Source organism: Tachypleus tridentatus, chromosome 4 (genome assembly GCF_004210375.1).
Source record: "Tachypleus tridentatus isolate NWPU-2018 chromosome 4, ASM421037v1, whole genome shotgun sequence".
In the NCBI taxonomy this organism is placed as follows: domain Eukaryota; kingdom Metazoa; phylum Arthropoda; class Merostomata; order Xiphosura; family Limulidae; genus Tachypleus; species Tachypleus tridentatus.
The window spans coordinates 72,608,718-72,634,872 of NC_134828.1; the positions used below are offsets into that span (position 1 = coordinate 72,608,718).

General features: G+C 31.6%; 1 protein-coding gene across 7 annotated transcripts in view; it reads left to right on the forward strand.

The window, feature by feature from the left end:
- Window positions 1-26,155, forward strand: part of LOC143249418 (endoplasmic reticulum membrane-associated RNA degradation protein-like) — a 45,848-nt gene that overhangs the window by 19,095 nt on the left and 598 nt on the right. For 6 of the 7 annotated variants that reach the window (XM_076499238.1, XM_076499241.1, XM_076499239.1 and 3 more), the window contains 9 exons: window positions 2,392-2,528; window positions 3,015-3,129; window positions 7,885-7,987; window positions 9,938-9,967; window positions 14,435-14,500; window positions 19,310-19,480; window positions 23,210-23,290; window positions 23,742-23,902; window positions 25,384-25,620. In XM_076499238.1, coding sequence (XP_076355353.1) covers window positions 2,392-2,528; window positions 3,015-3,129; window positions 7,885-7,987; window positions 9,938-9,967; window positions 14,435-14,500; window positions 19,310-19,480; window positions 23,210-23,290; window positions 23,742-23,902; window positions 25,384-25,620 — 1,101 coding nt within the window. Of the gene's footprint in view, window positions 1-2,391; window positions 2,529-3,014; window positions 3,130-7,884; window positions 7,988-9,937; window positions 9,968-14,434; window positions 14,501-19,309; window positions 19,481-23,209; window positions 23,291-23,741; window positions 23,903-25,383; window positions 25,764-26,155 lie in introns of those variants that run through there. The other variant, XM_076499242.1, reaches the window with a different exon arrangement.

The window sequence follows — 26,155 nt, forward strand, 5'->3', positions numbered from 1 at the left end:
TTCTTCCACCAGCTATGGCCATTCTCCAGCTTTTTGTGTGACGTAAATTGAGAAGTTTTATTCTTTTTTTTAGGTGCCTTTATTTCCCTTTTTATCACACAGATCTTGCTTTGTAGTGAGTGATGCCTCACCTGATATTCTTTAACTATAAATTCTTACTGTACAGCCATATTGTCTCACACTTTTATTTTCCATGGTTCCACACACTCACCATCAAGATGGGATGTTTCACAGGATTGCTTGACAATGAATAACATCATTATATTTTGCTTCATAAACAAGCCCATCACAGACCATACCACCCATGAACTGCGTAGGTAAACAAGAAAGGGGTTGCTGCCCATCCCTGCAATGTCTCAAGTGATTAACTCAGTATCACCTGTTTTTCATGATAAGGTTTTGTGGCCACCCATTGCTGTTGCACTGTCTTTGATGATGACATTCCTCTGGAATTCCACCACACTGTCCCCTTATTTTCTTTGAGTGGAATATGAGAGTCTTTACCATTTTACAGGTCCAAGTCTCTGGGCTTGTTGACCATGGAGGCACCCTCCTGAATGAGTTCCACAGAGAAAGGGTTACCACCATTTAGTTGAGTGTAGAATAGTGGTGTTCTGGTAGTGTAGATGAGAAATGGCCTCCAGCAGAATGGAACCAGCACTTTGTTGGATCATGTGGCCACCTGATAACATTTATGTAAATATCAAAATTAAGCCATCAAAATTGTAGGTCACCCTTTTGATTGGAAGATCTCATTCTTCCTTCATGTGAATGTTAGCACCCTCCAACATGGGTCACAGTTGTGGTACATGGGACTGTTATGGTTCTATTTGAGGCTATCCCTCATTCTCTTCTTATAGAATGTTATCAACCTTGGATGGTGCCAGCCTGTGCAATGGTTGGGGAATTGATTTCATGTGATAGACATCTTTTTGATATCAAATGTCAGTTTTCAGATCGATATATCAGAGATGATCCTCATGTCATACCCAGAAATGTATGTGGGTTTTAATTGTGATTCATAGGTTTGAGATGAAGACAGAAGAATTCCTACTCTTGTATGAATATCGGTACCCCATAAGAAGGTTTTGAATGTAGCTAACTTATCAAGTACAGTCTGCCAAGCCTCACTATACCTCTCAATTTCTGCCCTTATGTCTTACGTTTTCCACGCAAGGGCAAAGAGTACACCTGGCTTAGAAATGGTGTGGTTCCTCTTTTCAGATCTATACATCTCATTGTCCCGAGTATGCTTCAGATGCTTTTGGGGGGGTACTTCTTTCATTTCCTTATACTGGTCCCTCTCCTCCTCAATGTGGGGTTCTAGCTGTTATTGTGAGGGAGGTAAGTACCACATTGGAAGTTATAATTTTCATGTACTGAAAATGTATTTTCGATAGGTGCTCACCTTACCTTACACTTTCTCTCCAATTGTATGCTCCTGAAACCTGCCAAACTTCAAAGTGAAGGTTCAGTACAGAAGTGTAGAGGGAGTCATGAATGTCACATGAGCATAGCATGTTACTATTGGTTAAGAGATAAAACTTGATGATTTACATGAGAAGCATATTGTAATATAGTAATTCCAACATTGAGGGAAGGCTTGTGGCATGCATAAATAAAATTGTTTAGATATAGAGGAAAGCACTGAATAAGAGTAGCTAATCTTGTGAGATTGAGTAAGTACCTATCTCAGAACGGCTGGCATGGGTATTAACACTTTTATTGATAAGGAGGGAGTAACGTTTTGACTCTCCGTGGGTGATTTTCATCATATTTAGAACCTGAAGACGACCTAGGAAGGTCGAAACATTGTTCTCAATAAAAGCGTTAATACCCATACAAGCCTTTCTGATGTACATTTTTATTTCAAGTGGGTTTCTCGTCATCAAGGAGTAAGTGCCTGTTGAAAATATGTTTTCAGTATAAGAAAATTATAACTTTTGGATATGTGGTTCTAATTAATTGCAATGATTTAACAGCAGTTTAAAGTAATATATACATACAAAAACAATGCTGTATGTCATGCCAGGAATTGTGTGAGTCCTGGGACAGAACATATTTGGGAACTTTGTCTTTGGTTTAAAGCTACAAAGAAATTTTAATTAAAATTTTCTAACATAATTGTTAGCCAGATTTTTTCACACTTTAAGTAGAAGCTGTCTTGTAATAGTTTTTTTTTTAACTTTCATAAAGACCAACTGAGCATTCTTTAGGTATTTTGAAAAGAAAGAAAAAAAAGATGGAACGTCTCTCTAATACAGCAATGGCTGTATGTGTGTGATTGACTATTAAAACAATTATGAAAAGTAAAAATGTGTAATTCGTGAGAATGTTTACAATGGGAAGGCTAAGTTTATAACTAAGTGAATAAATAATTTACCTTATTAGGCATGGGTACATCTTATTGGCTATTGTTCAAAGCTTTGGAGAAAAACTAGAAAAGTCTGGATTAAAACCTGAGCATATACCTTGTCGTTCTTGGTTGACTTTTCAACAGACTGAAACTTGGATAAATTGCTTTCCTGGTATGTATTTTATTTTACAAAATAATGTTGAACTACTCATAGAAGTAGTTGTTATGTGTAAATACTTGCATTATGCCATGGATGATTATAATTTTACATAAGTCCTAGCCTCTCTAAATTTGACGAGTTCTGATCAAAACAGTAGTTATGTTTCTAAGTATTGAACTATGATATTATTATTATTATTTTGAAATAAAGGTAAAGAAAGTTAATGCTGCTTCATAATCATAGCTTAATAGTGCCTTTTATGGTATTATTTGTATAATTCATCAAATCTTTCAAACATTAAAAGCCATTTTAATATTCAGCTTTCATCTAATATTTACCACGAGCAGGATTTAAATGAATAGACATGTTATATAGTCAGAATAGCCATAGTTGTATATGATAAACATTAAGAAAACTAATTCTAAATATTCTTCACAGATTTCATATTTTACTTTGTAAGATTTGTGTCAACTAATTCATATTTTACTTAACTTTCAGAGATTACAGATTCCTCTATCAGAATTGCAGAGGAGGTTTTCAGAAAAACTACAATATTGTTACCCCAGATGTTACCCTACTGGAAAGAAATATTGTCTTGTTTTAGAAATCAGAAGTTAGTACAATAATATGAAATAGTTCTGAACATATACATTCCTTTATAGTTGTATCTGTACTGATTATTCCATACAATTGTTGTTGTTTTTTTCTATCTCATATTTTGAAGCTTCGAAGTTCATAGGATAAACATCAAATTTACCAACATAACTGGTAAAGATTTTACATCTGTTTCAAGTAGAAGTAAAATTGATTTCCTTCATTAAAAAGTATTAGATGTTCCTTCATTGCATAATTTTAATAATTAAGTTTTAAATATTTTGAGTCTTCATGTAAACAAAAACGTGAATTTTGTACATAAATTTTGTACATTCATAATATGAACATCGAGGTATAAAAACATGTTTGAAATTTAAACTCTGGAAATAGTTTTGTGAACATTTAAAAATTCCAACATATTTAGAACACAGAATTTAATAAAACATTGCCAAAATGTTAATTGTAAGAACATTTTCATATATGAACTCTAAAATTAGGTATTTAAAAATTCAAAACTTGAATTACTAAGATACAAAGTATGCAGTCTATAAATGTTCTCATATTTAAAGTTTTATTTCTAAATGTTCTCTAGCAGATAATTTGTCTCATGTAAAAGAATTTTTATCACTGATTGAGTTAAATACTCTAAGAGTTTAAGAGACTTATTGAATATTCAAAAACCAAAACATGAATTTAAAAGTACATCACAAGAGTGGGAAAATTATAGAACATTTTTCTGTAAATAAAGGAAACAATGAAGAATGTATGATCAGTGGAGTGTTATTGCACTATTTCATTAGTATGTGTAACTTGTTTAAACTTACATCAGGAAGTTCTTTATGTTTGCTGCTGTTAAAAACTAACAATAATCATGTACAGTTTTAAATTATACAAAAAACTAATACTTTTGGTAAGGTTGTGATGATCAGACACCAGTCATTGTCTTGGTTAGTATTAGCCTATGTGATCATTTAAGTCTGATAATCAATGATTATTTTTATTATTATTATTATCATTATTAGATACTAGTTAGTTTAATACCCTTCAGTTTGGATTCTAGTTTGCTACTCTTTCCCAAGGAGATCCTAAAAAGGAATGGCCAGGTGATTAAGGCACTCAACTCGTAATCTGAGGGTCACGAGTTCAAATCCCTGTCACACCAAACATGCTTGCCTTTTTAGCCGTGGGGGCATTATAATGTGACAGTCAATCCTACTTTTCATTCGTAAAATAGTAGCCTAAGAGTTGGTGGTGGATGATGATGACTAGCTGCCTCCTCTCTAGTCTTACACTGCTAAATTAGGGACAGCTAGTGCAGATAGCCATCTAGCTTTGTGAGAAGTTACAAACAAACTTTCCTAAAAATAATTGTATGTGATGACAGTTGCCACAATTTGATACTAGTTTTTTTTGTTAGAAAGAATGGTTTGTTCTCTATTTTAGTGTTCTTCCAGATCAAAATTACTTGTTCTTGTATGTCTATCATGTTCCCAAGCTATAACTTCTGCTGGCCTTTTTGCTTCACTAACATATTGGAATACACTTTAACATTGGATGTTTTAAATGGTGTTTTTGATCTCCATTTGGTTGTTTTGGTTCCATGTGTACTAACTGTAATCATGTGCTGTGGTTTCTGAACATTGCTCCTACATTATAATGTCTGAACATCTGTGTGTTTAAAGAGAAACCCTTCAACACAGAGAAACATAGCTGTGTGCTAGCAGTTTTAACCCACTTAGTGTGTATCTTCTTTATTAAGTTTTCAGGATATCCATTCTTGTTCATTCTGAAGTTTAGGAAGTTTTTAACATCCATTTTTGCCAGAGTGACAAAAACATCTCACACACTTACACAGTGTATTGCAAAACATTTAGTCAATATAGGAAGATTTCTCTCAAATATTAAATGTTATTTTTACAAAAAAAATGAAAACATTCTGAATTTAAAAGAATAAAAAGTCTGCCAAGTACTGTTACCTACTAGAAATAATTGTCACTATCATTTCCAATTTTACACAAAACATTACAATTCTTAATACTTTCTGCTCTGAAATGAATATAGCATTTCTTCAAACTTTACCTTACTATATCACTTTTTTTTTTTAAATCCAAGTGGTTTGTTTGTTTAGATTAAGCATGGAGCTATACAGTTGGTTGTGCTCTGCCTATCATGGGTATCAAAACCCCGTTTCTAGCCTTGTGAGCCTGCAGACATACTGTTGTGCCACTGGGGGGTTAAATCAAGATGGAAAGCTATTGTATTTCATGTTCATTTAGAATATTTAAAATAATTTAAATGAGTCAAGTAACATGCCCAGTTTAATAATTTTTTTAATTTACTAGATTATGTGTAACCTATAGAACAGATTAAAGAGGACATCTTAACCTTTTCACAACAAGTCATAGGTCAAAGGCCATGTCATTCCTGTTGACTTGCATTCAAAATGTTATTGAACTGTTAATTTATGAATTTATTTCAATAAGTTTGGAATTAATTTGTAAATTATAAATCAAATTTTAATATTATATATGAATTAATATCTTAATTTAAAAGTATATATTAAAAGAACATATCTAAATATAAATTTTAGTGGTATGTTGAATGCATGACTGTTTAAAATTAGATTTTTGTTATTTCAAAATACTAAGTCTATAGTTTTGTACAAATTAGGAACTCAAATTACTACTATTAACAAGCTACAGCATAAAATAAGAATCTAGTATATTTTTATTTTGCTGAGATATGGCTTATGTACTGAATAAAACACAGTGGCCCCATTCACCTTTTTTGTATTTGGAAATGGTCCCTTATATAGACTTAACTTCAATATATAACTTGTGAATAACCAATCAACAGCCTAGAATGTTTTCATAGTGGTTTTCTAAGCCATTTTAATCTTTGAAAAGGCTACCAAATTCTTTCAATCTAAGATTTCAGTGAGGTAGGTTGTGTCTCTAGTCTGCTCTAAGTTTCATATTTTTTCAAAGCTAAATACATCTTAATTACTAAGCTTAATAGTGGAATCTATAGTATCAAGTAACAAATTTTTGGTTATTCAACTGTATATATAAAAGCTAAAAAAAATGTTTGATATATTCCATGTGTGAAATTTTAAAGGTAGTAACCGAGTACATATGTCACAGCTAGAATAGATAATTGTTTACTTTACTTCTTAATTTATTGTTCTATATTTTAAGAAAAAAAAAGATCAATAATTTATTTCTAAACAGTAATAATGTATAATATTTAAAATGTGATATTACAAAATACTAATTCTCTAAAACACAATCAAGACAAGGAAAACTAAAGGTCAGTTTTATATTATTTGATATGTAACATAGGTGCACATTAACTGCATCAGTGGAAGTTATATAATGTTAGCTAGGTATTACTGGAAGATGAATATAATAAAAAGTAAATATTCAAATATATGTAGTGTTGTGAACTTAAGCTACTTAAACTAAACATTTGTATTTTCACGTTATAGTATGTAGTCATTCTAGCATGAAAAAAGTACAACTTATATTTATTTCCTAACTTTATATGATGGCCACAGGATTGGTTAAGTGACAGACCTCAAATAGTTAGAGCATAGAAACTAACATAAAATATAACGTCTTACTGAAAACAAATGTTTGAATTGTATTTAGGTTTTAGAGATTACTCAAGTAATATTTGAGATTTTTGGGATGAAAAATAGGTTTGTAATCATAACATGAAATAATTTTGCACTTAGATTAGTAACAAAACAGACTCTATTTTCACAAACAAATCTTTAGTAAAAATGTTTCATTAAAAAATCTTATTTTTTGAGATATAAAATATTTATTTGAAGATACACACACTGTATTAAACATTATAGTGCAAATACTTAATTTATGCATATCTGTAGATGAACTTGTGTATATTATGCCAAGCTCATAGCAGAAGGGTTAATATATGATAATACATTTCACCAGAAGAGAAACTATTTTAAACATGAGATAGACTCAGTTTACAATGCCCATACACAGTGCAGTAAGGTAAAGATCTCTAGAAAAGTAAATGTTTAATTTATTAAAGTGAGTGTGGCTTATGTACTATATACTCTAAATATTAAGTTTAAATAAAGCCGATTTTATTTAATATGAAGCCTGGTTTTCTATCTCCAAGAATTATCAGCAAATAATAAGCCCAAAAGTTAAAGGCTTGCACTCAACAATTAACATGATTTTGCCAGAATGTATTGCTGGGCTACTAACCATAACAACAAAACAAAAATTCAAGATACTCAATTTCTGAAGAGATTGTTGTTTAATTGTTTAGGTTAGAAATAATATTAGAAGATAAATTAACACGTAAGGTATTAAACTGTGGAATATGATAGGTTTGAACAACATATATTTCATAACTTTTCATGTATTTCTCAGTGAAAGTTTTAAACTTCATAAGAATCCTGTTTCCCTATTGTGGTTTTTCAGTTGTTGTTCTTTTCATTACACTTAGTGGAATACCAGATTTAACATATTCAACTTGCTCTCTGTGTTTCATGTGATATAAATTAAAGTTGTTTTTTATTCAGACTACACTGCAGGCATCCTCCTTGAATCTAACACATGTCATAACTGAAATATAATCTGTTAGAAAAGTTTATCCTTAATGGAAATGTGTAAATTAAAGTGTATATTGTAGTTATCACTGTAGGTAGTTGTGCAGTATTGATTATTTAACTGCATGTACTTTCAAAATTGGTTGTAAATATTTGTATTTTTTATCAACAATTTACATGTTACAGATATGGCCAATGTTTGGTACTTCTTTTACCCCAGATTGAAAACTGTTTAAGAAATATATTTGTTGCTGCAAATGATTGTCCTGAAAGAATTGTGACAGCAGAGGTGAGATTTACTGCTACCTCCCCTTTCCCCCCAAAAAAAATTAGTTTGAATTATGTTTTTATCATGATATAAGTGTACAAATTAAAATATAATGTGTTACTATTTCTCTAAAGCTGTGTGAAGTCTGATCAAAAAGTTCTAAGACTTCTGTTACAGGTTCCAGTACAGAGGCAGTGAGCTTCACTGAGGTGTGTACAAAGTACATATAGTGATCTACCCCATGAACAAATAATTTCTCCAGACTTTATAACAATTTTGCAAAAAATATGTTCAAAGACAGTTGTATCTCTTGCCTCTTTTGTAATAAAAATGGACAGAAGGGAAGAGCAATGTGTTTGCATCAAGTTTTTTGTGAAAAATGGTAAAGGAGAAACAAAAACCCTCAATGTTAAGAACTGCCATTGGTGATGACTGCTTGAGTAAGGCTGTCATTTAACAGTGGACAAAACGCTTCCAAGATGGCTGGGAATTGGTCAAAGATGACCCACATTTTGGGCGATCATCGACAGCATCCACTGATGAAACAGTCATTAAGATGAAAGAAAAATTTTGAAGTGATCAAAATGATCACTTTTTGATATTCAAGGTATTGTTTGTCATGAATTTGTATCTCATAGTCAGATGGTTAACCAGGTCTTTTATAAAGAAGTCTTAATTTGCTTGAGGGAGAAAGTTAGAAGAAACTGTCATGAGCTGTGGTCACTGGTTTCTTCATCATGACAGTGTGCCTTCACTCACTGCTGTGTTTGTTCAAGAATTTTTGGCAGAGAAATACATTTCTGTAATACTACACCACCTGTATTCTCCCAGTATTGCCCTGTGTGATTTTTTTCTATTCCCAAAAATCAAAATTAACTTGAAAGAGATTTGATGACATTCCAACCATCCATAATGATGTGAAGGCAGAACTTAATTTCCTAACAGGTGAAGACTTCCAGCATTGCTTTTGAAAATGGCAGAAACGTTGGAACAAGTGTGTATCAGCTGGGGAAGATTACTTTGAAGGGAATAGCATATAATAGTGATGTATATACAGTATTCTTCTGAATAAAAGTGAAGTCTTAGAACTTTTTGATCACACCTCATGAGTGTATTGCAGTGTGTCAGGTAGTATGATACTTTTATATAGATTTGTTACAGTTCATGAATCTGTTTATTGTGTAATAGAATATTTTCAGATTTATGCACTTAACTACTACATACATAACTGAATTACTGATGAGGTACATATGAACCCTTATCAACATGCTCAGCACATTTTCTAAACTGTTTATGCACAAACTTGTTTGTGTGTCCATGATTGTTGGTAACAGAATTCTTAATAAAATATGATTCATACAATCAGAAAAACTATCAGTGTTGCAATTAATCATAGTAGGTTAGTTTACCAGGTAAGTATTTTAATAAAGAAGGTATGTGTGGGTTTTGACACAAGTAGAATGTCAAATATATGTATACACACACAATATAAAATATTACTATTTTTGAGAAAAAATAATTTGCTCTGATGTTGAAAACAAATAAGATAATTATTTTTAGGACAAATTTCTTTGCATTTAAAATTTTTCATCTCATGCTTATAGTACTCAGAAGGAAAAAGCAACATAACATTGAGTTACATTTTTGAAACATGTAATAACCAGTTTCAAATTTAAACTAAACACACTGAGATTAAAGTTTTTTCATGTGAATAAATATATATATATACATACACACAAAAATACTTTGTGTGTGTGTATATATATACACCTGTGTGTGAGTAATATTTAATGAATTAAAGTAAATATTTCATTTCCTGTTGGTTTGCAGAGCTTGGACATTTTATATAAGAAACAAATGGGTATGTTTTTCAAGACTTTGAGATTAAGAATATTTTTGAATGGAGTATAACATGCAATGGTTGTTTTCGTTTTCTTTATTTTAATATACATTTTTTTCATTTGTCCTCAGGCAACAATGTTATATACTACATTTGATGAGGTAAGCATCACCAGTTAATATCATAGTTATGCTTTTGACTTTTGTTTATTTATTTATTTCAAATAAAGATTATAACAAATTGAAAACCTTTTCCACTTCAGTGTTTTTATTACCAAACTTATTGATGCTTTCTAGCTCTAAAACATTAGATTAGATTGGGGCAACAGTAATGAAGAACTGGCATTTGCCACTTTTGCTCCTGAAATTAGGCATCTGCAGTGTTTACTTATGTTTTTATATACTGTTGGATGGTCCACATTGAGAAAACATTTAACAACCTCCTATAATATGCAGATAACTTGAACCTCATTTATAGTGTGTCAAATTTTGCATTATATGTCATTATAAAACAAATTGTTAATTTTTGTCCATTGATATGACAGATAGAATGAATATTCATAACTTGTCTGAATCAAAATTAGATAGTTTTATATTCATGAAACTTGAATATACTTGCATAAATATTATAAAAAATATTTAGAAAAAAATGTTCAAGTTATAACTTACAAAACATATTCTTCAATAATTCTTTTAATGTCAATTTTTGATATGACATCATACCTCTTGTCACAGAATAACTTTTCTAGACTTGCCACTAGCCTTCATACTTGCATCTACCCTCATGTGTTTCATGTTAGTTAGCTGATGATAGTATGCAAATAAGCATGCAACTACCATCCATCAAAATGAGTGTGACACAACTCTTGGTACAGCTGACTCCCTCTGTGCAGCTAAGTTGAACTTCACTTCTGAAATGGCACTTGTGATGTTGCGTTGTGTTTCTTGCATGTACTTTATTTATTGAAATTTTAAGTCAGTTCCTTTTTTATTTTTCTTAGAACTTAGTGTTTTTTTATGTTTGCTACACTTCAGTTCTATTTACTTTAATACGTTTCTTTTGAGTTTCCTCTGTGGACTTTTCTACTTCTGCTCATAGTTACAATGATTTAAGAACCTGACATTACACCTACTTTCATTGCTGTTCCTGTTACAGTTAATCTTATTTCATCTGCAGAAGATTCAGGACTACAATTTTAGTGAAAGATGTTATGATCTTGATTTGCCTTGTGTTGGTTACCTACACGTGGACTTGTAATTTGACTGAGTACCATCATGTACCTGAACAAGAGAGTGATGATTTTGACAGCCTTTTTCTTCTTTAATTGTATGCCACACTGTGAAGTTTTGGTTTAGTGGAAATGTCCAGGTCTCTTCCTCCTTCAGTGCAGTTGATCAACAAGGTTGGTTACATTTTGTCAGTTTCCTTTTTACTTTGACTCCTTCCCTTCCCATTTAAGTGAGACACTGTAAAGTCAATATCTTATTCTCCCCATGTTACCAAATATTGAGGATTATAGCAATAGGTTTACAGACCAATTATGTTCTAGAATCAGTGTGTCTTGACCCCCCATGTAATATGGGAACCCAGGCTCTGCCTTACTCCAGATCTATAGCTCCTTTTCTGTTTCTGTGAGATTAGGACCTCAATATTTTGGTCAATTTTACCAACTTCAGTTTTCTCATATCAGCTTCATTTTATCCTTTTCCCTTCATTCCCTTTCTATGTCTGAAGACCTTCCTCATTTCCTTGAAGGATTTTTAGTCAAGACTTGTTTCCTGATTTTTTTACACTCATTCTGATTATCCTCTTCTACCTTTTCTCTCCAAAAGTGGCATCTCTGTTGTTGGGATATTTGGATTGGAATGCTCTTTTGTCTCATGTCCATTTGTCTGAACCTCCATACAAAACTTGTTTATGGCTCCCTTTTTAAAGCAAGAGGCATTGGAAATTGTACTTACTCATTTGAGTCAAGCCTGTACATTTGCACACATCCCTTTTCTCATTGGCTTCCTATTTGTATCAGTCTCCTCCTGAAACTATTCTAATGTCTTGCCCCCCTTCCTTTAGCAGTTCCTGTTACATAGATTTCCAAGTTTAACCATTGGTTCTTTTATTCATGGCTTCAGTGGCCCCAGTGACTATGTGGTGGGTACAGGTCATATGACTCCTCATCATATATCTCTCTTCCTTGAACTGCTCTCTGGGCCTTCATTGATTCACCATTGAGTTATACCTATCTCTTTGATGGGCTTTCACTTTTGGCCTTTGAATGATAAAGGTAGATGTCTCTGATACTTATCTCTACATTTCCATCTCCCCAGCATCCTGACATTTGCTTTATTTTGTCCATCAAGTATGTGCCTACCAGTTATGGGCACTTCCATTCAAGCTGACTTTGGCTCCCTGCATTTCTTCATGGGTGGTAAAGGTTTTTGCCTGTCTTCTTCATTCCGGGGGACCTTCATTTCCACCATTACATAGATGACTGGCTGCTACTAACTCCTTCACATACCATTTCCTTCTTTAACACTCGGTTTTTTCTTTGAGTAGATTATTTGATCAAGGTGGAGAAATCGTTTCTCTCCTCCATTTAATACCTTGTTCATCTTGGGGTACTTTTCAATTCCTGTCACAGCTGGTCCCAACTGTCTCCCCTTTGGTTCTCGCTGTTTTTTCTCTCCTTCTTCAACTGCACAAGAGGCTCTTTCTCTTTTTTTTTTGTGGACACAGGATTCTTTGGAGGACCTAATTCTCTTAGTTGAATCTGTGTATGACCTCTTCAGTGGGCTTTACAAGATCAGTAGAACCTCATTTGGGATTCCTTTTTGTGATGGAATGTGGACTATTCCCTGTACATTTTTCTCAGATTATCATCATCTGGCCATTTCATGCTCTACAGGTTACTGTCTACCTCCTGTCACCACATCTGCCAAATTTGCAGTTCATCCCTCCAGCTTTGCATCCTTCTTCCTACTGTTGCTAAGATGTAGGTTCCCAGACAGGTGATGGGTACAGGTGTTGGTTAGAGCTGGATCAGCTATATAAGCTATCATGTGTGAGTGGTAGGAGGGTACCAGTACCAGGTCTAGATCGAGGTGGCATTAGGAATGAATTATTCAGTCTGGAATTGAACCACCATACTACTGTTTGCCTTCCTCTCGTTATTTAGATGTTAGTTTCTTGGGAATACTGGTGTTGATATTGTTGGACATGCACTCATGATGATGTGACTTAGCTCTTAGAACATACAGTTTTATTTCCTTCCAGCTTCCACACCCATATTGATTGGTAGAGGTTCCTCTTTGTACCATGGGTCAGACATTCCTATTACAGTTCTGTTGGTGTTGGTTAAGGTTAAACTCACCCTTAAGTTCTGCCACTCTACATCAAGGGTCCCTTCATTTAAATTCTGGATTCCTTCTTATATTCTTTGCCTGTGAAAATGATATCTAGTTTAAGATTGCTGTACTCTTCCACAGATATATCTTACATACTCTTTATTCACACACCCCATAGGCTTTCTTTGGGCTCTTTCTGAAGGGAGTTCATCTAGTTAATGTTACATTGGACCCTCTGTTAGGTCAAAGTGGGGCTGTTATGTGAAAAGAGGTAAGATGTCATATTGTGATATTAACATTTTTTCTACAAAAAAGTAAAAATTATCAGAAATACATTTTCAGTGCAAGAAAATTTAAATTTTCTTTAATCCTAGCTAGATTAACGTTGCAAATTGATAAAACCTTGTTTGTACTTAAATATAAGTTGATAGATTAGAATGTTTATTGTAAAAATTTAAATTGTGATCAGTAAAAATCTCTCAAAGAATGAAACTTCATGTTTTTTACTCGAATTATTGTAGAGAACACTATGTGTTGCAGCATACTGCTCTAATTTATATTAAGTTATAGTTATCATGAGAAGTTCTGCTGCTTATTAGTGTTAACTCTATCATGTCTGGATAGCTTGGCTCATCCTGCCAAAAGGTCAAAATTGAACCATTAAATTTTAAACTTATCAAAAACAAAATTATAGTTGATCTTCCACACATTAAAATCCTCAGAGTTAAATTAATTTATTAAAAATTTTATTTATTTTTTTACCTAAAAATTAGAAATAATCAAAATTTCAGTTCAGTGCTCCTGGATGAAAGCATTAACATGTGTGAATACCCTAAACCTTTTCTGAGCATAATGTAGCAATCATATCCACCTAGAAGGAAAGTTTAATTAGTTTTGAACAAAATAATGTAAATTTGCTTTCATAATCTCAGTACTGTGTAGATTTATCAATTTTAGCCAAATACTGTTTCTCAACCTTGGTTGTTATGGTGTGATATAATTGCCCATATCCAAGCATATAATAAAAGTTGTTTTTCTGATGCTTTCAACTATATAATCCAATGTGGCTTTCATTCCAGTGTAGTCCAATAAAGAAATCAAAACAAAATAACGAAAGTTTACCTTGGTCATTTGTTGCTAGAGAAAAAGGAAGATAGTTTTAATTAATCTTATAAACATGGTTAAGAAAAACATTAATTTCCTTTAAAATTATTTTCATGTAGTAGATTTTATATGTTTCATATCAGTTATGATTTTCTAATTATCTCCAAAATTTGTTTCTTTCAGATATTTTCTGAGTTTGTTCACGGAAAGATAAATAAGACCAGAAATATACTTGGAGATACATACATTGTGAGTTCTCTATTCTTTTGTTGTTGGTATTTTCATCTACAGTTTCTAAGCCCACCCATAAACTGTTTAGTAGATGATTATTATGAACTATGGCATTACTGATAATAAGTTGACACTCAACCAAATCAATATTTTTAACTTACTGTCGTTTGTATAACAACAGTGGCTGTTATGATGTAGTAACAGTCTGCTGCTCATTTTGTTCAATATTTTCAGTCTTATCCTTTTATTCTTTTTTTTTTTTGTCAGAAATGTCTGTTATGGTGTTTGAAATATCTGAGTTTTTTTTTGGATATGGCATTAAATGTAGTGAACATACTGGGTGGAAAGAGAGGGCAGGCTTCTCTTGGTCTTCATTTTGATTAGTCATTACTGACTTCTTTAAAGAAGCCGGTAATGATCAGTGGTTAACCATTGCTAAATAGTGCACAAAATCAGCCAGAAACCTTTTTCTTAATAATTTTCAGCATGTACTGTATCAATACCAACAATTTATGTTGTAGTGTCCTCACTACAGTAGTTGCCTAAGGAGCTAAGCATAGTGTCATCATTACAGTAGTTACTTGAAAAGTTAAGTGTAGTCCTCATTATAGTAGTTACTTTGAAAGCTCAGTATATAGTTTTCATTACAGTAGTTACATGACAAGTTAAGTGTAGTCCTCGTAATAGTTATGTGGAATGCTCAGTGTAGTGTCTTCACAAAAGTAGTCACGTCACAGTTCTATATGGGCTTTGCAACTAAATTTTAAACAAAACATTATTGCCTCAAGCTAGTAAATATGTCTCATAGATGACATGGTTAATAAGATTGTATGAAGCAAGATTAAAATGTTTTTATTATTAAATATTTAACTTTACAGGCAAGGTTGTGAAATTGTTTTGATTTATTTTACCACACACACAGATTTGTATTAACCCTCTTGCTCAGAGTGTCAGTAACCTAATGAAATTATTTGACAATCATTATATGAAAATAAACTTGGCACCAAAACATAGTTAATAAACCAAATTTAAATATAGGTATTAAGCTCTTATTCACTTAAGAAAGCATAAAATAGAAAACTATTTGAACACCTACCTGTCACATCCTGTCTTTCACAACATTTTCTGACATTCTATATTATTTATAATAAATAAACCCCAAATGTTAAATATCAAAAGACATATTATATTTTTGTTGTTTTCTGTACAGAATATTATCTAGATTGCCTCCAGTTTGACAATTTCTCTTACAGTATTCACATTTACAATCTTAGCTAAATTTTTAAAGGATCTCATAGCACAATTAGAAAGCCAGGGAAATTATGATAGTTACAGGACCTTGTTTTCTTTGTTTGGGCTGTTACTTAGTGTTCTTATATGTATTATTTAATTTAAAAAAATATTATTTAGTGTACTACTACCATTACTATAAAAAAGTTGACTTAGCTTTCATTGATAGTTAATAGCAAAAACAAGAGGGCATATGTAAGTACTATATTATTTTTCACATGTTGTTTATTTATTATAAAAGTAACTAAAATGTAAAAATTAGAGATTTACTAGGTTATGTTTGATGAGATAACAAAAAATAATAATTCTTGCAAGAGAGATATACTCACAAGCAGCTTTTGCATTATGTAATTCAATACAGTAACTTGAGCTATGCATTTGCTGAATGATTTACAACTTTTGTGGTGGGATTGTAAGTTAAGTATGGGTTAAAGGACAATAAAACAGTGAAATTTGAATATATAGATATGTATATACCATTATAAGCTTGAAGCTATTTAGGATAAATAATTGTAGTTTCCTGTTACAATAATTCTAGAAAGAATAAAGGATAATTTAGAATTATTTCAGTTTGGTTACAAGGCAAGTCAGATTGACCAAATGCATTTGGAGTTTGGATAAATAAAGAAAATAGCAGCTAAGAAAAAAACGTTTTGCTGAAAAATGAGTTGATATTTATTTAGGAGATTTTAGAGATTATGCCAAACCAAATTTAAGAATTTTTGGGTGAAGGAAAGTATTTTTCATTTTAACATGAAAATCACTTTGTACTCCATATAGTACAAACAGGTGTTTAGTAAATGAACTTAATTAAAAAAATCTGTTTTTTTTCCTATTTTTTTTTTAGTGTGTGTGTTTGTGTACAAAAAGTGTTTACTGAAAACTCCCCAAATTTTGTGAAGTTTCACAAAACATGAAAAGTTATAGTATGAAAACTGATGGATACTTTGGGGTTACACAGTTAGTGTAATCCACTGAGTCTGCAGCAAAAGGGATAAATTTTGGACTAGAATGTACATGCAGTGTAAAATTTCTTAAAAACCTTTCTCAAAATATATTCTAATTCTGTGTAAAGTGTGGTAAAGTGCACAACAGAAGAGCCCTTAATTAAAGCTCAAGTTAACATCATGCAGTATTGACTTTCAGTAATTTATACTCAGAAAACATGTCGTGATACTTTCGTGTCATTAAAATTTATAATTGTTGCCAAAATATTTTTTTTAGAAAACATGCTTGCATCAAATCACTTGCATTTAAGTAGGTATAGAATACCTGCTATCAGTAATAAGCTGTTTTGTTTTATATTAATATTAATTCCATTTTATAAGATTTGACTGCATTGTGTATGTTATTGTAAACCTAGTTGTTATGCCTGTAACTACTACCTTTTATGTATAATTTAAATTAACTGGTTTGATTTGTGCATCTACATATTTCTTTGGGCTTATTGTATTATCTGTAGCAGGGATAGAGTATACAATATTGAATTCTGAGTCATTCTTTTCAATGAGGTTTAACTTGTGTTATGAATATTGGTTAACGGTGTCTCATAGAGCTTTTGTCTGAATTCAGGATTTCTTTGTTACTTGTATAAATAGAAGTGTAATTAGTATTATAAGTGTATGAAATACTTTACTTTCTCTACAAATGCTTCTATGTTACGATATACAGTCATGTGAAAAAGTTAGGACACCCTATGAAAGGCTGTGTATTTTTGTAACATTTTTGGATATATAGATCCCTATTTCAACAATACTGAGAGATTATAGGAATAACTAAACAATTAAAACTGAAGAAAAGACTTTTCAAGGTCTTCTGTAAATGTAATTCTACAAAGATGCATATTCTAACTGAAGAAAAAGTTAGGACACCCTTGCATTTATTCCCACTTAAAATGGCTCAACTCACCTGCAGGTGTATCACACCAGGTTCACATGATTAGAAGATCATTACTCAGCATTTGGAATAAGGCTTGCCCTATTTAAACCTCAAACATTTAGTTCGGTGTGCACCTGACTGTTCAAGTGAAAGTGAATACCATGGTGAGAGCAAAAGAGCTGTCTGACACCTTCAGAAAGAAAATTGTAGCAGCTCATGAGTCTGGTAAGGGATTTAAAAAGATCCCAAAAGATTCTGAAATCAGCCATTCCACTGTCCGGAAAATAGTCAACAAGTGGAGGGCTTTCAAAATAACTGTCAACATGCCCAGATCTGGTCGTCCAAGCAAGTTCACCCCGGGAGCAGACTGCAAGATGCTAAAAGAGGTCTCCAAACACCCTAACATGTCTTCACAGGATCTACAGCAGGCTCTGGCTATTGTTGATGTGAAAGTGCATGCCTCTACAATCAGAAAGAGACTGCACAAGTTTAACTTGCATGGGAGGTGTGCAAGGAGGAAACCTTTGCTCTCTAAGAGAAACATCAAGGTCAGACTGAAGTTTGCCAGAGAGAATGTAGACGAAGACCAGGACTTCTGGAATAATGTTCTTTGGACAAATGAGTCCAAAATTGAATTATTTGGACACCAGAACAGAGGACATGTTTGGCATAAACCAAAGACAGCATTCCAGGAAAAGAACCTCATACCAACTGTGAAGCATGGAGGTGGAAGTGTCATGCTTTGTGGCTGCTTTGCTGCAGCAGGACCTGGACAGCTCACGATCATAGAATCCACCATGAATTGTGCTGTGTATCAGAGGGTGCTTGAGGATCATGTGAGACCATCTGTACGAAAATTAATGCTGAAGTGGAACTGGACCCTGCAACATGACAGTGACCCAAAACACACCAGTAAATCCACCAAGGACTGGCTGAAAACTAAGAAATGGAGAGTACTGGAATGACCGAGTCAAAGCCCAGATCTTAATCCCATTGAGATGCTGTGGGGTGACTTGAAACGGGCTGTACATGCAAGATACCCCTCAAACATCTCACAGCTGAAAGAATTCTGCATTGAGGAGTGGGGTACATTTCTTCAGACCGATGTCAGAGACTGGTAGATGGCTACAAGAAGCATCTCACTGCAGTTATTTCAGCCAAAGGGGGTAACACTAGCTATTAGGAGGTGGGGTGTCCTAACTTTCTCCTCAGTTAGAATATGCATTTTTATAGAATTAGATTTGCAGAAGATCTTGAAAAGTTTTTTCTTCAGTTTTAATTGTTTAGTTATATTCCTATAATCTTTCAGTATTGTTGATATTGGGATTAAATATTTATATATCCAAAAATGTTACAAAAATACACAGGCTTTCATAGGGTGTCCTAACTTTTTCATATGACTGTATGTATATAAAATGATGCTTTCTGATTTGCTATCATATTCTGTACATGTTCTCATCAATTTACTGAAAGTAATTTTGCAAAGTATAATAAATGACTTTAGAGTGTATAACTTTATATTATATTCAATGTTTCTTCTAAGTATTTTCTTGTAGGATTCAACTGCTTTTTAAATTATAGTGTGTATTTTTAAGTTGCTTCTAGTGGCTCTGTAGCACATAAGCCATGCAAATGCTGAATTACATATCAATCCTGTAGGAACTTTTCTTGGATTTACTGGTGTATCCGGAGGGACCAAGAGTAAGGGACAGACTAAGTCATGGAGAAGTCTTGCTTGAAGACATTCCACACCATTTGGTTAACCATATTTTGAACATATCAGTTGCTATCTGTTGTAAATTTGTTTGTCCCTCTACTGGAATTCTGCAGGTAACAATTGTGGTGATATTTCATTTTTAATAATTTTGAAAAATGTTTTACTATTCACTTAGTACACGCAAGGTGTTTTCACTACTTAATAAACTAAAATATAAAGATCATTGTAGAAAATCTTGCTCTGGTAATATCTCATTAAATATGAAGTTACAGATAGTTGCTTGATCACACACAGTTTATTAGAAAAAACATAATTATCTTTATATCACACATAAGACTTTGGTGTTAAATAATGGGAAACATCAGTTATTTTAAATCAGTAAATATGTGCTGGTAGTTGTTAAGAATTGAATACCCAATGATAATTTCTGGAGTTGAAGTCAATTTTTTTGAGCAAATGAAATAGAGGTAGCATATGATTCCAACATTACCATTTAATAACACTAGGAGCAGATTCATTTGACAGTAACTGAAGTTTAATGATGAACAATAATGAACATTTGGCACATGTGTGTACAGTAACAAAAATTTAATTTTTAAATGTTTTAGGATATGCATATTTCATCTTTAGCAAGCTGTATTGGACAGGGTGAATTAATAAGTACAAATATTTATAAAGTAAACATTTTATAAAAGGTAATTAAAATACATAATTAAAGAGCTATAAAACCTTAACTTTTTGATGTCCTTCTCTCTTCCTAGTGCTCTTTAATAAAAATAATAATTATTATGTAATTCTTATTTCTCACCAAAATATATGTTCAAAAAGTTACAATTGAACTGTAAGACAGAATTTATGTAACACTTTATATTGACTGAATTGCTTTAAAAACATGTTTCATTTTTTAATAATGATGTTTTAAACTTAAATTCATTGTTTTCATATTTTTATTGCCGATGTTTTATTGATTAAAATATGAATATATCCAACAGAATGACATAGCAAAAATTACAAAGTTAACAATCAGAAAAATTAAAATTATATTTTTTATTACTCACATTTGAGAACTCATCACAATAAAAGTAAAATCAGAAAAGAATGATTTCTTTTTGTTTTACTTAAAATAAAAATATATGTTAGAATGGCTGGTATTGGTATTAACACTTTTACTGGTAAGGAGAGAACAACGTTTTGACCTTCGTAGGTCACCTTCAGGTTAATCTACATCTTAGGAAGGTCAAAACATTGTTCTCTCCTTATCAGTAAAAGTGTTAATACCCATACCAGCTGTTCTGAGATATAGAATGATTCCTTGTCTTGTTTATACTTTCAAGAATCATTGTTAAAATCTGCATATTTTCATATTGAATAACAGCAAAGCAGTTTTGAAAATATGTTGTCAAAGCATAGGTCTGGAAACATTCAGTTAAACCTCACATACAGCTTTTAACTTTGTGAAGTAGATTTGCAAGTTAATTTTGGAAATAATTCTGTCTGTGTTTTGGTCAATTAACATTAAAGTGATATATATCTATAAACATGTAATTTTTATGTAATCTTGAGGTCATAAGATTTCATTTTTTTAAGGATAGGTTCTAAGTTGAAAGTAAGTTTATTTCGTAGTTAAAGAGCAATGTTTTACATGTGACTCTGTGTGTTGAGAGACAGGGTTAAAGAACTGTGTATGAAAGTATTGCTTTTTATGTGAAATTACAAGAATATTTTTAGATAATGTTTTGTTATATATGTAATATACTAATATAAACCATAACATTTAAATTTACAAATAAGAAGTGTGTAGTTTGCTATTTTTTAACATAGTGATCACTAAACTTTCCTTAGGTGCACTTTTGTGTCTCAAAAGATTTGTATTTCTGTAGATTAAAAACAAGAAACTTCAATAAATTACTGTTCAAATTAACCTGAAGATGACCTAAAAAGGTCAAAATATTGTTCTATATTTTAATAAAAGTTTTAATCCCAGCCATCTTGAGACACATTTATACTCAACTATTGTTTTTCATAATAACATTAAAAACAGATTTACTAGACTAAGTCATGAACCTCCAGCCATGCCATTTATTTGACATAAATACTGTTATTAATCTTAAAATGAGATTTTGGAAGGCAGAGTTTATTTAATATTATCTAAGTTTCAATAAAAATTGAGTTATTTAGGCCTCCTCAAATTGTAACATCTTGAAAATTGAACTGTCTCATGTAAAAGAATGTTAAAATATGAGAACTTGGCATGAAAACTCTCCCACTAAACTTCTTTGTGAAATTGTAAATCAGTCACATTATTCAACAGATCTCAAAATTATTCTCACTTCAAATCTTTCAAGAAAATAATTAAAAAATTTCTAGTTCCTTATTATGGATTCCTATATTTGAAGCTGTTCATGTAATTGGACAGTTCTATTTTATGATTCACTTTTCTGAATTTTTAGTTTTCATCAGATTTTATTGAAAGTACCTAGTCACTTCTATTTAAGACAACTGTACCATTTCCTTTGTCTAGTTCAACCATAACTGTTTCTTTATTTTTACTTAACTAGTTTATTGCTACAGTTTCTCTTTAGTTATATTTAGTTTTCTTTTGTTACAAGGGAAAATGAGCTAAGATCACCCCAGACACTTCTGTTACTTTGCTGTCAAAACCTGAGCTATTTTGTCCATTAATAGAATTACCATTAAGCATCCTAACAAGTTTTTCAAACATAAATTATTATTATAATAATATTATAATAATCAAACTTTTCTGGTGCTAATTCAACACTCTAGATAATAGCTTCCATTATATTTTCATAAGTTTGTAATGAGATATGTATAATTTTAACTGGATCATCAGTAAATGTTTTAGCAATGTCTTCTGTAGTTCATACAGAAAACAAGATGTCAGAAGAAACTTGGATTTATTTCAGCACAAATCACTCCTTCATAAAGTATAAACAACTCTCCTTCTGGATCACTTTGAGGAATTTTTTTAGTAACTGAAATTATCAAATGATTTTGATCATTGTTAGGGTTAGTAACCTACACATTAACCTTAGTCCATTTATTAATTAGTAACTTTTTATAACCTAAATGATAATTATTATGTAGTTTATTCTGTGTTTTAACTGCCACCCTCAGGGAACTCAGTACTGTTTTGATGTTTATAGTGGCTTTGATTTGATCTTTAATCTTCTTGGTGGTAATTTGGTACATTCATTATCCCTATCATCCATCATGCTCATTTTTCTGCAAGAATAGTCCAAGAGTTGGCAGTGGATGGTGTTTTTTCTAGCTGCCTTCCCTCTAGGCTATCAACTTAAGAATGGCTAGTGAAGCAATTTTGTGTGAACTGTAAAAGAAACAAAACCAACTCGAAAATATTCCTTAAGACTTCCCTGAAGACTACAGCAGATTAGTAGCCAAAATATAAGATAACACAAATTAATACTTGGTATCTACTGATTTAAAACTTGTTACTTTGTTTTTAAGAAATGATCACCTAAGACTAATTATTATTTGTATAGGCAACTAACTTCAACAACTGATGATATCAAATTGACACAACATATAAGTACTTGTGTTCATTTAATATTTTTGTTTGATAAAATCAAAGAGTATGAAAGTATTAATATAAAACATGCAAGAAAAAACAGTAACTTGAAATTGCTGCATTTTCAGTAGAAGGTAACTGTTTAATTGGAACATTATTTATTTTTAAAATACTGATTTTAAGAATTTCATACGTGGAAAGACCCAAAAACCGGTTAAAGAAAAGGCCATTTATTAATATGTAGAAATTGATACTGCATGTAGTACATACATTAGCTCTTTTTTTTTTATTTTAGGAGATTTATGTTAAGGATGTGATAACAGCTGCTTCCAACTATAAACCAAAGTTCCACCCACTCAGTATTTTAAAAGGAAAGGTAAGCATGGTTCTGAAATTACGCTATCCAAGCTTCACTGGGAATGGTTTAGCTATCAGTTTTAAACACATGGTTTAATATTCTGAAGAATATTGTTTATTTTTACATTAAAAAAAAAGAAAAAGAGACAAGGAAATTTACATATTTATGGATTCATAACATTGCATAAAGGTTTTTACTGGAGAAACATTTGAATTTTTCTGATGATATACTTTGTATAATCATTTATAGTATTCTGGTATTAAAGTTATCTTACAAAGTTAAACTTAAGAAAACCTGTTGTTTTAATTTCTTTAACTTTACTCAGATAAAGTTTCATGCAGTGGCACAATCAATTTGTTATTTGTTAATTTAGTATGATATTAGCATACTGTATGCAAATATTCTTTGTGTATGGAAACAGAAGAATATGAAGAATTGTTACAGATTATTTCTTATATTTTTGATACAGTTTTTTCAGGCAATCAACAAGGTGATGAAATGGAAGAATTGTCCTATACCTGACTTAAATGATCCACCTAATAGTGGTGAAACAACAGACAAATCTCTCGATGTAACTCAATACGTTCAGGTTATATGCAATTTGTATAGTGTTGATGATGATATCAAAAAGTAAGTAGATATTATTTCACAGAATTTTATTATATTTTATATTACAGAACAGTTTTTGTCTTGTTAAGTGTTTTGGATTACTTTAATTCATCAGTTCAAGATATATGTTTTTGATAGCATTCTATAAAGAATAATTAATATTTAAGATAACAGCCTTAGAATTTTTTTCAGAATTACATAAATTCTTATTTGTTTCCAACAGCTATTCAAAACTATCAACTTTAACCATTTAATTTCAAATTACATTACACTTTTGTGAGATATGTGTATTTAAAACTTCAAGGATTAACTTGTATTTGATTTTTGGATTTTTAGAACAAAAATCTCCCTTTAGGACATCCATGTCTCAGATCAAATGAAACTAATATCTCTAGAATAATGAGGAAACATTTCAATAAATTGAAAGATAAAGTAAATCTTTGTGAAGAATAATCTATCAGTTTAAACTCCAGCAATAATATTAAAATTGAACAGATGTGCAAGCTCAATGCTTAAATCTTTATTATGTTATAACACTCCTCAGGACCAACATTACCATCCATAGTGTCCTGTTTAGCAGCATGCTTGAGATCAGTAATTTTGAATTTTATATGCTGATCAGATGGAAGGACCATGATTCCAATCAAATTTTTAATTTTATTCTTGAATATCTTTATTATTGCACGTGTTTCAAAACAGACAACTGAGATGTGGTGAATGTGCAACACCTAAAAGGCCTCACAGTTGTCTTGGATAATTTCTTCAAGTGAGTTATCTCTACTCTGGTTTCATTTTCAGCTGGAAGATCATGTATCCATGGAAACTTCCTTACTAAATGTTCTAACGTCTTTCCTGAGCTTCTCTCACAAAAGGAATGTATCTCATCATGCTCAAATAATTGTTTGACTGTCCTCTTGGAATTTATGGATAATTTTTGTGCTGTACATTTTGTTTCAGTATGTCAAAGTTGTTCACTCACATGGAAACAAGTAAAGCTCTCTTGTAGTCATTTGAGACAGAGCTGTACATGTTCTGTTTGCCATTCCTGTTCTCAGCAATCTCCAGTTCCCAAAACTGCTACACAAATAGGCTTTCTTGATAGCATAGGATCAAATGTCACATGAATCAACTTCATTTTTCTCATCACCATCAAACATATTCCACCTACACCATCTCTGCCTCAGTTGTACCTATGTAAGTACAAACACAATAGTCAAAAGTAGATATTTAGGATCTGATGTGACCTGAGCTCTATGGCAACCAAGTTCATCATCTGTTGATTTTTGATCTTCTGAATTACTACCCTGCTCAACAAGGCAATAAGTAAAACATACCTTGAACTGTTCATAAGAATTATTAAAAGTTATCATCACTGTAGTTCTACACAAAGTTATGTTTACTGATAGATGGTTATTTATGAATTAGATGAATATTTAAGCAGTGTATATATATCAATGAAAAACACTTTAATCTACAAGCTCAAACTTTTCTTTTTTTAACAGGGATCTTGTACATTGTGGTTTTCAAACACTGTCCAATATATTAAAAAAGCTTCAACCAGAAACTTTGTACAGACCAAGATATGAAGGTGAAATTACAACGCTACTTCGACAGATTGTAAGCCACATAATCATTGCTGCTGACCAAGTTTCAGATGGACTTCAAATTTGTTATTATCAATGGTGTAAGAAAAAGATGCGTTCTCGGCAAAGGTTGACTTATTCACGATTTTTATGCAGGTAATGAATTATTTTACGCTATCAGATGAACATGTTAAAAGAAGGTTTTTGGCAGTGTAGATAGCTCTAACATAGTTGATTGAGTAGGTAAGGACGGTTGATACTGTAAGAGAGATGTTTACTTGATATACTTTGATGAGATCTTATGTTTGTCATCTTTAAGGATAATGATATTTTATTAGTTAGAATTTGAAGATCTCTGGTACATTTTACATGATTTTTCTCAGTAAAAGTTCTTTACCAGGAGGGAAGGTTTGGTATGATGACAAGTGGAAAGTCACTGGTTTTAAGCATTTTTGTTTTTATACTGGTAGTTTGGCAACTAAAATGTTAATAGAAGTGCTCCAAGAATAATAATTAATTTTTTATGAATTTACAGAAATTTCTTTGTTTTGTACTTGAATTATTTTCCAGGTATTAAGTGAATAGCTTCTGCAGAAAATTACATTTTATAAATTTGAGGAACGATTTAGTGTAGAATATACAAATGAACTAAATGTTCTTACTTAATGTATATTTCATTCTAAGTCATTTT